This window comes from Neomonachus schauinslandi, chromosome 2, assembly GCF_002201575.2.
Source record: "Neomonachus schauinslandi chromosome 2, ASM220157v2, whole genome shotgun sequence".
Classification (NCBI taxonomy): domain Eukaryota; kingdom Metazoa; phylum Chordata; class Mammalia; order Carnivora; family Phocidae; genus Neomonachus; species Neomonachus schauinslandi.
Window position 1 is genome coordinate 171,595,141 of NC_058404.1, and position 14,375 is coordinate 171,609,515.

The window sequence follows — 14,375 nt, forward strand, 5'->3', positions numbered from 1 at the left end:
TCTCAGTTGCATGGAAACAACCAAAGCTGACAACCAAATCTTTCAGCTACAAATCCACCTCACCGCGTAGAGAGCTAAACATGTAAGTGTTCGGATGTCTCTAAAAATAACACATGACGTTTCTTTTTTGTTTGGAGGCTGTGTGTAGTACTTTAAAATACGCTGGCTAGTCAGGTCCAACTGCCCTGGGTTTGAATCCTGGCTCTGTTTCACTAGTTGTGTAACGTTGGATGAATTCTAGAATTTCTCTGGGTCACAGCGTTCTCATTCGGGCCGTGGAGATTGTAATAATATCTACCCAGTAGTGTAATTATGGAGATGAAATGAGACAATGCTCATAAAATACTCAGCACAGTGTCCGGCACATAGTAAATACATATTAATTATTATTATTGAAATCTTTTGGATGGATTGTTTTCTGAGGAGATCAACGGGGAAAGGGTAGTATCATCAGAAAGAAAGGGGAAGGGAAGAAAAGCTGTAGAAAAAAGAAGCAGGACTGTAAAGGCTGATCCAGGAAGAGAGGCACTTATGAGCTGTCAAAAAAAAAAAAAAAAAATCCTGAGAAAGAAAAAGGATAACATGGCAGGGACTCAAAGGCAGAGAGAGGCTTAGCTTTGCTTTTTGCCAGGGTTCCATCCATCTGGTCTTGGCTTCTCTGCTGGCTTTTTCCTCCAAATGATAGCTCCAGAAGCCCAGCGGTGCAACCCAGGGCAGGGAGATAGATCATCTCTGAATCACCCCAAATTCTGCACTCAGGGGAGGCATATAAAAAATGTACATATTATTCTTTTGCAGTATAGAATTCCCCTGAGACTAATAGAAGAGACAGGCCTGTCAAGTGAGTCAGCAGTGACCACAGGCAGACATAATCCCATTGCTTTTTGGCTGACAGCTCAGGCAGAGGGAAATATTCTCTGATCCAGACAAAGGTAAATGTGGCTTAAATCCCCACACAAAATTCTAACCGTAATTCTCTTCTATCCCCAGTTGATGATGACCCCAGATGCCAAAAATATCAGAAACACCATCTCTGCATTTCTTACTGTTGGGTTGTAATAATTTAGTCATTGCTAAAGGTAAGATTCTCAAAGGGTAGGATAACTCATTATTTTCAGATCTAAGCAAAAAAAAAAGAAAAAAAGAACAGAGTGATGTGTTTCCTCAGATTTGTTTAATAGCGAGTATCGTAGCACAGACTATTACGGGGGAACATACAGAAAATGAGCACAAACCTGAATAAGTTATGAGCTATCTAGAAGAACAAAACACATGGTGGACCACATGGTTTTTTTTTTTTTCTCTTATGTGAATGAAGGGTGGCTGGTCTGGATCCACTCCTATGGCTTTTTGAATTCTAATCAACTATAAAAACAAGGCAAAATTGCAGTTCTAAAACAGATTGTCAGTATGTCCTCTTCTGATGTGCCTTCACAAACAGTCATTTAAGAAACCAGTTGAAGTCTGGATCTGAGTTATTAGAATGTAGGCCATGCTTAAGAGGAAGATCAAAGGGCAATTTTCACATTACAAAAATTAGCTTAATGCTGAAGAATAATTGCTCTTGTAAAATTAAACATGGATTGAAATCATGTATTATGATCCACCCCATCTGTTTAGCATACACTTTTTTAAAAATTTATTTATTTATTTTTATTCTTATGTTAATCCCCATACATTACATCATTAGTTTTAGATGAAGTGTTCCATGATTCATTGTTTGTGCATAACACCCAGTGCTCCATGCAGAATGTGCCCTCCTCAATACCCACCACCAGGCTAACCCATCCTCCAACCCCCCTCCCCTTGTTTAGCATACACTTTATCTATCTATCTATCATCTATCTATATCTATCTATCATCTCTATCCATCTATCATCTATCATCTCTCTCTATATATATATATTACATATATATTTTTTAGGAAAGAAGAGAAATATGTTTATTTTACATTTTTGCTAAATTACTTTCCTAAGACGTAATTCCAAGACCTCTGGGATGCCTTTGATTGAAATCCACCTGTTTTTGTTTCTAACTTAAGTGCAGCGTGGCCAGCCTGTGTAGAAGATGACTTACCCCGATAGGTGAGCTCCTGGGTCAGCTGACGTCTACAAAGCACAGAAAAGCTCTCCTTTCTGCATTCAGACTTCTACCCTATATTTAGCACTTTGCTTTAGCCCACCCAAAGCCGATGCTTCTCCATCGCCTCCGAGTTCTGCTGCTAAGGTCCCTGGTTCCTTAGCTGGTGTTGCTGAGGCTCCTGCCACCGCCTCAGCTCAGCTGGTCACACTACTCATTTAATCATGAGCTTGCAGTGCAGCCCATTGTGAGACCCAGAGAGAAGACAGGATTCTGTTCTCAGTGGGATAGAATATTTAAGCTTAGGCCTCTGCTTTAAGATTTGGGACTCAATTTTACCCTTTAGAGCCGTATGTATCAATACCCCAAGGCAATTTTTTTCTGGGATGCATTTTGCTTTGAATTGGAAATATGCTTTTGATGTTTTTTTATTTAATAAGGCACAGGCCCAGGACTACATTCATTATTTAGACTAGAACTTATTTTGCACTTGATGTAAGAAGAAAAGCTGCTACACTTGTTCAGGGTAATTGCATAGAGTGAAATGAAACCAATTTATGTAAAGGATTATTGAAGGAATACAAAACTTCCATAGTAAGCCTGCTAAATCATTCATTCAGTAAGTGATTGACATTTGCCCAGATTGGGATCGTGGGCTTTGCTTGGTTTTAAAGGAAAGCAAAGAAGCAATTATTTAGAAGTGAACATGAAAACCAGCATTGAAAGAGAGCGATCCTGGAGGGTGGATATATTTTAAGTGATTATTCTCTCTTAAATAATGTAATTCACAGACCATTGGGCTCGGCCCCAGTAATCATCTCTCAGCCTGTTTCTACTTGGCAACCTTTGATATTCTATCATTAAAACATATGTAAATGCAACGTAAATAGTGTCAACTACATTTTTAAAGGATAATTATCTCTTATTCTTCTAAAAATTCCTATTTCATTTTATGATTAAAAATGTTGCTATAAACTAAATGGGTGCAGTTGGGCTTAAAGTCTATTTCTGGGAATCCAGCTCTTGAAACTACTCATTCCTGTTACATTTCCAGTTAATATCTATAAATCCATCTGACGCTAAAAAATCTGATGTGAAGAAATTGTAAATCTAAGTCCTTTCCTCTGCTCTAGACATAATACGTCCAAAATTTACAAAGAGGTAAATGCAACATTTTCATCAGTTAATTGTTCTCTAGACTTAATATCAGGAATATTTCAGGCAATCAAGGAGAGGAAAAAAGAGCATCTTTAACTGATTCCTCAGAGAGTTCTTTTCCAGATTGTAAATCATTGTTCTTATGTTTTCTATTTGGTTGTTTCAGGAGCTACACAAATGAAATACAGGATGCAGATGAATAAAATGCTAACAAGATACAGGGCAATATTAAAATGGTCCCACTTTACCTGGATCGGATAACGACAGTCTACTCCATCAGAGGAATAAAAGCAAATGTCAAGGAAGGATTTTTACCCTTACTAAAGTACATGCTTCATTTGCCTTGGAGAGAGCCATGGGGCAAGACATCTTGTGATGAGGCTTGTAGGGATGCAGAAGGGGCTCTGAAATAGGAGCTGGATATGAACCCCCACCCGGAATGAACGAATGAACTTAGTGAGCTCACGAGAAGCACCCATTGTCAGTGCCTCTCTTGGTTTCAGAGGCTCCTCGACAGCCTCTCATGGATCAATATACCAGTCAGTCAACCCACACATCAGTATTTTCTGCCCTTTAGAATTAATGATGGTATTTACCATTAGTGAGTGTGATCTGTGAATTTATAGAATATCTTGCCTCAGATTGAAAGATGTAGTCGGGGGGTCTGCTGTGTTAAGATCCCTTTAATTTTCTATTTGAATGTCTCCAAGCTTTGTAATTATGCGATCATGTACTTATGGTCATAATGAGTCAAGTTTAAACTGGATTCTCTTCAGTACCCCTTTTTCATATATATTTTCACCCCATATATAAAGTTTGGGGTCAAAAAGTCCAGGGCGTGTTGAAAAATACAATAATACATTGAAGGGCAGAACATTAAAAAAAAAAAAAAACCACTAGTTTACCTTGCTCTTCAAATTTTTTAAGGTTTAGAAAACTTATTAGTATTTTTAAGCATTTTAAGAATTATTCTAAACCATCTTCTGGAGTATTTGTCTAGGGGCACCTGGCTGGCTCAGTTGGTAGAGCGTACAACTCTTGATAGCAGGGTTGTGAGTTTGAGCCCCCCGTTGGGTGTAGAGATTACTTAGAATGACTGTCTTTACTGGGTTGAGATCATGTTCCTTTATTGTGAGCACACAGTAGAAGCTCGATGAAAGCTTCTTTTCAGAATGAGTTACTATAAAGAAATACTTACGTTTCTCTTTTACCATAATAGGTACTATCTATAAGTAGTGTTATCTTTGCCTATGATATTTATATAACAAAACCAAGTTCAGTATAAGAATTGACTTAAAGTAATACTATAAAGAATGGGGACTTAAAGGTGGGAAATTAAAGGATTAAAAAAAAGTCTTGGATCTGCCCATGAATTTCTAAATATAGCATGCTTGGCCAGGAAAATGGAAATGAATATTGGTGAATGAACTTCAAATGAAAGGCAATTATCAGTATAAAGCCATGTAAATTTAAATTAACATAAAGAAAACACAACTATTTGTAAAACCACCATATACATTAAGAGACAGGATACTCTCTCTCAACTTGCATTCTCCAGACTGTCCATGCAAAATTGCCTGTAGAGTCCTCCAAGGGGCGTCTGGGGCCAGATGTGTAGAAAACATCCCCGGAAATGGTATTATCAAAGCAATGTGGCCTGCCCTCCTCTTTAACCAGACGGAGTCTGGCCAGGTTCCGGCTGAGCTTCTGAACAACCCGTCCGGATACGTGAAACCTGCAGCACAGGCAGCAGCAGCTGGAGGGCGTCCTGGATGTACGTGGTGCTGTTGCAGCCCTGGGAGGAGGGAGACACATGCTTGGAGGGCTGCCTTCAGGGTTCAGGCCTGACAATTCTTCCCATCTGATAACGGTCCCTCTCTTCAAACCTCACAGTATTTTATAATACGTTCCCCTTAATGTTGGTGCTTAAAGCAAATGTAAACACATTCCTTCGGGTGGAATGCATTCAGCTCTTCAACAGAGAGAAGACTTCTCTCCCCACGGGGCAAGTCATTTCCATAGACTTGGAGGGTACATCGATATGTGTGCATGCATGACCCAACATGTCTGGTCGTACCCATCCTTCTCCCAGACCAACCCCACTGTCCTGAACTAACACAAAAGCACAGTGTGCAGGGAGCTCTAGCGTGTCTTAACCTAGAGGTGAATAAACAAGCATGGGATCCATAAAGGGAACTGGAGATATTATTGTGCAATTATTCACAGCCAATCCTTGAGGGCTGTCCTCCTCCTGTGCATGTTGGTACCTTCTCCTTGGTTTGGGTATTCGATGTTGCCATTCGTGTTCTGTGGTACCCTAACGTACAGCAGTGCACAAAGGGGCCATTTAATGTTTCAGGTCACCAAGTCATAAGAAAACTCCCACTGGGGAAATGAATCAACATCTGACTACATATTCTTCACGATCAACATAGTAAGTGAATCTGTGGATGCCTTCTGGGTGGCCGGGAGAGACACTTTCTTGTTCCACAGTCTGCCTCTGACTGCCTGGCTTTCCTCTTAGCTGGGTCCTCCAGAGCTTGCCTCCTTGTCCCTGATGGTTGACCTCACCCCCCTGCGTGGCGGTGTCCTAAATGGTGACACCTGGTGCCACCGCTTTGTTACTTTTGTACCTTGGTTGTTTTCCTTAACAGTAAGGCACAATTCGCACAGACATCACTGTAAGTATATAAGTAGCCTTCCCTGACTTGCATTTGGTAATGTCCAAACTTGGCAATTGACAGCTACTTCAGTGTATGTCAAAAACTGCTGGATATGCATTGCCCGTGTTCAAACTTCACCTGTGAACACCTGTGGTTGCAGCTGGGCGCCCTGGGGCTATAGATGTGCCAATTCCTTATAGTGAGGCCCCTCCTGGAAGGTCTTCCTCCACTAGTCACAGGCGGAACACAGCAAGAAGGAGGCCTCCCAGGCCTATTTTCTTCTCTCTTAGGTTACTACGTCTGGCAAGACCACAGTGGTCTGGGGACAGCTTCAAAGCAGTGTTACCGAGTCCAGGCAAGCCGGCAGGCCATGGACTGAGTGGTCTCTGAGGACAGAGCCTCTGGTCACTGAACAGGCAGAGGCTATGAACAGGCAGAGGCTAAACAGTCAACTGGTCGACACTGCTAGTCTGAAGCTTAGACCCAGCTAAACCAAAGGTTCTCTTGAATGGAGAAAAGTGCCCATTTTTACAAAAATCACCACTGAGCAAGAAGCCCTCGTTGCAGCCGCTAATCACAGTGTTAAATCTGGTGTCAAACTTGGCAGCAGAAATGTGCTTCTGCCGGAGGAAACAGCAACAGAAATAACGTGCAAGCTTAGCATTTCTCTTTATAATCAGGAATTCTTGAAAATTAGGGATTGTTGTTTCACCCAAGGGTTTAACAGCTGGTTGGGCTATACACATGTACTCAAAAAAGACTGTTGATGGTTAAGATTTAGAATTGCTATAACACTTGCTGCCTGGGAAAAAGACCAAAAAAAAAAAAAAAAGTAGCTCTAACATTTGCTTTGATTCAGAAGCACTTTCTCTCTGGGGGCCACTTACCTCTAACAAGACACTATTGATCATGGGGTTAAGGACCTCAGCCTTCTTGTCACTCTGTGGAATCAAAAGGATGAAATTGACAGATTAGGTGCTCATACTGCAAGGCTTGCCACGTCAAATGTCATATGCTGGCTTTGTTGAGGGATCTCTTAAAGAGGAAGGAGAGGAGAAATGGAATGCTCATTATAGACCAGGCTTCACATTTGGTGCTTCTTCTATATAATCTCATTTAATTTTGACCGAAATCCTAGTAGGTAGGGAAGTACCATGATACGATAACCTTAATTTAGAGATGAGAAACTAGAATCAGGAAGGTTGAGCAACTTGTTTAAGGTCACATAGCTAGAAATTTAAACACAGATGTTTTTAAGTATTGAAAGCTTGTAGCACGTCTGGGATTACGGAGGGGTGAGTGAGGCTGAGTTGTACAAATACAGGGTTGGGTCCTGTCTCTACTGAAAATGTTGATATTTTGTTCATCATGATCTTTTCGCATTCATTTTCATTTTTAAAATTTTACATTAAAATATCTATCTAGCTGACTGATGTTGTTTCTTTGTTTTTTTGGGGGGGGGCTGGGGGCAGGGTAAGCTCTTAAATTTTGCGGGTGAGTTAAGTACTTTACTGGCCCACCCTAGTCCCAGCCCCAGTCAGTAGCCTTATTTTCTTTCTTGTTTTAAATGCAAACATGGGTACTTGGTCCCAGGGCATGTCTTCCAGATCAGTAGCAAAAATAACACATTTTTTTAAAAGATCTTTGTCTTAATTCTTTTTTTTATAAAAAGATTATTTATTTTAGAGAGAGGGGGAAAGGGAGAGAGCGCACTCTCTCTTTCATGCTGGCAGCAGGGAGGGGTAGAGGGAGAAGACAGAAAATCTGAAAGCCGACTCCCTGCTGAGCACAGAGCCCAACATGGGGCTCCATCCCAGGACCCTGAGATCATGACCTGAGCTGAAATCAAGAGTCTGACGCTTAAATGAATGGGCCACCCAGGCACCCCCAAATTAAATTTAATATCACTTCCAGACAGATCTGAAGATTCCAGTTTGCAAAACATGAATATACGTAAAGCACAGAGATACAGAGCCTGAATTAAGTAGGTGTTCAAAAAGTGAGAGCTAGTGTTAGTATCATTATTATTATTTCCACTATAAGTCTATCAATCAACAGTCTTCTCTAAGTGTTCACTTTACTCTTAGACAATAAATAGTTAAAGGGCCTGGAAAGAGAGAGGGCAAGTTTAATAGGCTGGTGTTCCTTATTGTACCCAGACGACTTTATGGTAAACAAAAGTATATAGATGGAATCATATCTTTCCAGAGCAACGCATTTTCACTGACACTACTCTACTGAGGGCAAAGTAATGTCTTACTGGGGAAACCACAATGGAGTCTTGGGGAAAAACTCTTTAAAAACCCAGTCATTTTAGTAACTAACCAGAAAATCCATTATGGTATTTGCTTTCATGTTTATTTGATTATCAATAAACCTCTAAAATACAATCAAAATGAGGGCAATAAAATGACACTGGTTTTCAGAATCAATGAGATATGCATGCAACTTAAATGGAGTCTGGAGAGTGATATGCACTCATTAACTTCAAGTTATGAATAATGGCTATTTCAGAGAACAGAAACTCGATGTAAATGATTCATCTTAGCACAAGATCAGGGGGATTGTTGTGACGGGACGGCATTTCAGTAAATTCTGTTTAGCTTTAGCTTTTTCCTTCTCCAAAGTGGTAACCCGTGTCTTCTGGGTTTTGTGCACACAAACATTGGTACGCATGTACGATATACCTAGGTGTGCACACAGGTGTAAGTGCAGGTGCACACCCAGTTGCTAGAGCCTTGCTACTCAGAATGTACACTGTGGATCAGCAACACTGTTACTATCTGAGAACTTATTAGATGTGCAGAATCTCAGTCCTCACTCCCGGCCTACGGGCTCAGAACCTGCATTTTAACAAGTTCTTCAGGTGATGTGCCTTCACCTTCAGGTGTGAGAAGCACTGTGCTGGAAGACAATAGGTCAAAAAAAATGGGAAGCAATACCGTGAATATTACCCACGAATGTAAATAAATGGATGTCCAACATAAACCATAGATAACATATAACACACACACCTGAAGACATATACATCCTCATCCCTAGATAGCCACAGAGAAACAAACAGTTGGCCATCTGTCTGGCGGGCAGCCACCTGGAGGTGAGAGATCAATTGAGAGGCCTGGGGGCATTGGTCACCCCTTCGGGCCTCAATTTCCCACCTAGTGAACCGGGGAAAGAGTGAGAAGAGGGTACAGAGAGCCTTGGGAAGCTGGGTGGCTGAGGCCATCTCATCCTGATTAAGACCTCGCACATCTCTGTAAGCCTGGCAGTTACACCACAGTCCACAGGTGTCGGTTACTCAGACAACAATGAGCACACAAATGCGTTTTATCAAGCCTATCGTATCAATGAACTTCTCTCTCTCCCTTCACTCTTCCTACATACAGTGAAGCTCTTACTGTGGAAGCCCCCAAATTATACAAGTGTGAAAGCTCATGCTTTGCAAAATAGGAGAAGCAAACCAGATGCCTTGACAACAGAATGAATAGGTGGTAGGTAGTTCAGCCCTAATTAGTCGAGTCACTTCTCTGCTGACTGGTCTATAATCATTTCCACTTCTTTTGAGAACTGCCCTTGGCCTTGGTGGGGAGGGGGGTGGGGAAAGTGCGCCCCAACAGCCGGGCAGGTCTGCATGATATGATCCTGCCCCAGTTGCTACAGGTGATACCAGGTGGACATGTGACCTGCACTGATGAGCCTTGCAGGCTTCTCACTCATGAACCCCGAATCCGAATGGAAAGACATGGGGTTGGGAAGTGCTACAACTCGGTCACATGAATGGCAACACTTTGGAGAGAGAGGGTATTCGTATCCTGGTGCTGGGTCCCCACAGCTGCTCACATTGCTCTACCTCCTTTAATAAAGTCCCTTCTCTGGGTCGATTATGTAGAGCTTGTTTCTGGTCCTTCCTGTTAAAGGCTGAATTGAGTCCTCGCAGAAAAGATATAGTGCAGTCCTAACCTCCAGGACATGGGAATGTGCCCTTACTGGGAGGCAGGGTCATCGCAGATGTCCTGAGTCAAGATGACGTCACACCGGTCATACCCGAATCCCATACAGATGGTGTCCTTATCAGAGAGAGAAATCTGGACACAGGCACAGAGGGAGGATGATGTGAAGACAGAGAAAGAGCTTGCAGTTAGGCAAAGCATGCCTGGAGCCACGGCAGTTGGCAGAGGCTCCTTGAGAGGGTGCCTCCGACACCCTGCCTTCAGCCTGCCCACCTCCAGAACCCGGACGTGACACAGCTCGCGGTACCCGAGAAACAGGCCCAGACGGACACAGGAAATCGAACGTGCTCTTCCTCACGGCAAGATCTGCCCTTGAGTTCAGGGCCTTAAGAGAAACAGTAGAAAGGTTAAAAAGGAATAGTTTCCACTTGTCTTCCTGATGCCACTAAGGTGGGGTTACATAATGTGACTGGCCTCTGAAGAAAATAACCAGAAGCCGCACCTCCTAACAGATGCCGAACCTTTCAAAGTTGTTCCCTTGAGAACAGAAACACTTATGCGAATCGGTACAATTTTTTTTCTTTTGGTTACAGTTGAAGTGTAATCATAAAGTAAAGAAACCTCTCACCTTGGGTGGTGTATATACGACAGGTTCTGAGGGCAACAGTGAATGCGAGCATTCAAAATTATTTTAATAGAGATTCTTGAATTATAGGTCACAGATATTAATTAATGAAAGGAACTTCCATTTGACTTCTATTTATTTATTTGAGAGAGAGAGAGAGAGAGAGAGAGAGAGCAAGAGCTGGGCGGCGGGGAGGGGCAGAGGGAGACAGAGAAGCAGACTTTCCGCTAAGCAGGGAGCCTGACTCGAGACTTGATCCCAGGACCCCGGGATCATGACCTGAGCCCAAGGTAGATGCTCAACCAACTGAGCCACCCAGGCGTCTTTGACTTCTTTTTAAACAAATAAAGAAAATGAGGCCCAGAGATGTTTCAAAACCCACCTATTACGTTGTAAGTCGGAGATGGCAGGGTCAGGACTAGAACCCAGTCGGGTGAGAGCCCGAGGCTGCCTGTCCTGACAAGGTGCTCCTGGTCTGGTTTCAGCAGACATCATGGCACAGCTTCCATTTACCGAGCTACCAGAGAAGGCACTGCAACCTGCACTTCTCCTCACACTTCCTCACAGACCCATCTTCCATAAAGGGTGGAAAAGAGAATCGATATTAGAAACTTACCCCAACAGTGGTTAAAGAATTCGTAAACTTCTTTGATAAGGAGGCCACTTCTTTACACATCGCAGTAGTTAATCTGAAAGAAAAAAAAAAAGTGGTTTGAGGATTTTCCATCAGATAAAATAATTTAACCATCAAGACAATGACTGGTATTGATACCGTATTCCATTTAAAAGAACACACACAAGTTTGAAGATGCTCTGTAGAAATGGGGTTCCTCAACAATCTTCCATGATTCACAATCACCGTTGAATCGAATCCTGGTTTTCTCTGCAGGCGTAGTTAATGAATAATCACCTGATTCACCCTACTTCTTTTTAGACTCAAAAGCATATGCAGGAAAATTTGAGGCTTGAGCTCCATATGTTTAGAGGTGTAAGCCTCTTGCCAAGTGGTTTTTCTCTAGCTTTCTGGTCATTTTGAAATAATAATGAGCATTCACTGAGGTACTATGTTAAGTACTTTATTTTTTTTTTTAAGATTTTATTTATTTATTTGACAGAGAGAGAGAAAAAGCGCACAAGCAGGGGAAGTAGCACAGGGAGAGGGAGAAGCAGGCTCCCCGCTGAGCAGGGAGCCCGATGCGGGGCTCGATCCCAGGATCCCGGGATCATGACCTGAGCCGAAGGCAGATACTTAACCACTGAGCCACCCAGGCACCCCATTAAGTACTTTTATATGAGTAATCATATTTAATCCTCATAGTGACCTTATGGGTTACATTAATATCCCCATTTTATAGATGATAAAACTGGCACTTAAAAAGGTTAAGCAACTTTTTTTTTTTTTTAAGTAGGCCCCATGCCCAATGTGGGGCTTGAACTCATGACCCTGAGATCCAGTTGCCAGCCAGGCGCCCTAAGAAGGTTAAATAACTTGCTTAGGACATGGGATAGAGCTGGGATTCAAACTCAGATGTCTCTTTGTTTCCTGATTATGTTTTTTATTAGATGCCTCATAATAAAGATCCTATAAAATCTGTTCTTAAGACTTATATCAAAACTCCAAGTTCATTCTAGCCATTTGACTTGTAAGGAGTTTCCCCAAGAAAATAATGCAAGACAGGCGCAATATTTAACAAACATTGCTTTGATGACAAAAACCGAAAACAACCCGGTTAATGTAACGATGTGAGTATTATGTTTCCTTTTATAATTCATATATATGACTTTTACTAATAGTGGTTAAAATACTACTAGAAAAACAGTAACTCCAAGTCAAGAATCTTACATGTTAAAATATCTAGTGAAATCAGTAGAGGTAAGCTTTATTTTGATAAATTCTACGTTATGTATGTATTTGTTGAGCTCTTTCTGTCCACCATTCCTTCCATCCATCTATCCAAAACTTATCTGCAGGAAGGGTCAGGAATAAGATCCAGGGATAGCCCAGAGCATTTTGTCTATGTCCTTGGGCAGGTGGGTGGAAAGGCACTTATTATACAGACAGATGTGAAGTCTTGTTACCTTTTGCTTGGTGCAGCTTGGCAAGGTTGGGATAATCTGGACTGGAAATCAGAGGTGCTAAGAGTAAGGTCCTGCTATACATACTTAGGGACTTCTGAACACCCTCCCTTTACAAACAAGTACCACAAATATAAAAGAGCACTTAGATGTTTTCAAGTTTTCCTCCTTTTCCCATTCCTCTTGCTTTTATACATTAAGGTAAGTACATATTTTTCCTAACTCTATTAAGTGCAGGATTGTGTGGTTCTTATAATATCTTTCATTTTCCCATGTTTAGGTAGGAAAATCTAGACTAGATGACACATCCTTACAAGTGAGGAGAAATGCTACCAGTAGTACAAAGATGCTAATACTGACTTTTTGGAAGGTTCTTCGACGAAACATCTGCTCCCCAACCTACGATGCCAAATGCAGTAATAAGCAAAGACTAGTTAGCTAGCAAAGTGAATGGGTGTGTTGCAATGTGTGTGTGTGTACCCATATATTTTTAGGAGGCTCTATTTTGTCTCCTGTGTCTGTGTAGTAATGAGAAGGTGTTCAGATCTGTGCTAATTTTCTATACCACGCATAAAGCCATGTGGGTAAAGTTAATGGCTTGTTTTTCAGCTCCACACCAACTATTTTAATATATGCTCCATACCGACTATTTTCATGTATATAAAGTTACATAGATACACATTTTTATTTTACTGGATAAACTAATAATAGGGGGTACTATTTGTTGAAGAAGATAACATATGACAGCACATATGCACACACATGGAATCCGCAGGGAACTGGCTTACATCACCAACCATCACTGCCAGTATTCAGAATACGCAAGACTGGTGCTGGTGTAAGTCCCTAGGAACAGCAGGGGTGTGTTGGAATATCTTTGTGAAGCTGACTGAGAAGTCGCATAAAGATGTTCTTTCTCTATTCTTGTGGTACGTTAAAAACTCAATTACCTTAAAAATCTGTACTTCTAAGACTTCGATCTATGAAAATAAACACTTACCCTTGAACGATTTAGTGTCTTAAATCTCTTCATAAATAATTCCTAGTTAACTATTATTATTCTTGCTAACATGATTCGGCTAAGAATCTTATGAGTCCTAAGAGAGCCTATTTCCTAAGATGACCACAGACCAATGGAATTAGTTGACTTGTAATTTAAATCTTTAGTAGCCTACGGGGGGTGGGGGGGGGGCGGTGTGTGGGTGCACGTGCGCATGTGGATCTGAATGGCACATACACATAAAACTGGAAACATAAGAATTAAAAGTAACATTTACTTTATCAGAACTCTTGCTTGGTCCTGAGCTGGTTTTTCCTCTTCTTGCCCATGAAGAATTAATTCTGCTACTTTGTGAAGCTGCTCAATACAGCGTGCTGTTACTTCTGCCAGACTTTCGATGGACAGCATATATACTTCCTGAAACAGATAAATGCAAGTAAGACAATTATTAACTGAGCAGAAACTTTTAAAAAAACCCTGTGATGTGGGGCGCCTGGCTGGCTCAGTCCATAGAAGCATGTGACTCTTGATCTTGGAGTCGTGCGTTGGGGATAGAGTTTACTTAACAACCACCACCACCACCCTATAATGTCAAAAAAAATTATATAATTCTTTAAAAAAATGGCCTGAAAAGTTTACCCAAAGATTAATGGGCATATCTGAGGCTCTTCTAAGTAGAAATGCTGCCATAAAAAGGAAGTGTTGCCAGGTCCCCAGGGACATGGCAAGCCTTACAGCTGTGTCCCTAGTTCTCAGAGCGATTCTGGGCACACACCAGGCAGGGGCTCAAAAATGCTTGTGGAAGGGCAACTGAATAAATAAAC

The 14,375-nt window shown here is 41.5% G+C and overlaps 1 protein-coding gene across 3 annotated transcripts in view; it reads right to left on the reverse strand.

Annotated features, from left to right (window-relative positions):
- Positions 1-4,307: 4,307 nt before the first annotated feature.
- FAM114A1 (family with sequence similarity 114 member A1) overlaps positions 4,308-14,375 on the reverse strand; it is a 56,942-nt gene continuing 46,874 nt past the window's right edge. For 2 of the 3 annotated variants that reach the window (XM_044912751.1, XM_021701609.2), the window contains 4 exons: positions 13,829-13,968; positions 11,092-11,164; positions 6,788-6,841; positions 4,700-5,032 (listed from right to left, as the gene is read on the reverse strand). In XM_044912751.1, the coding sequence (XP_044768686.1) occupies positions 4,907-5,032; positions 6,788-6,841; positions 11,092-11,164; positions 13,829-13,968 (393 nt within the window). In that variant the 3' untranslated portion in view covers positions 4,700-4,906. Of the gene's footprint in view, positions 5,033-6,787; positions 6,842-11,091; positions 11,165-13,828; positions 13,969-14,375 lie in introns of all 3 variants that reach the window. The other variant, XM_021701608.1, reaches the window with a different exon arrangement.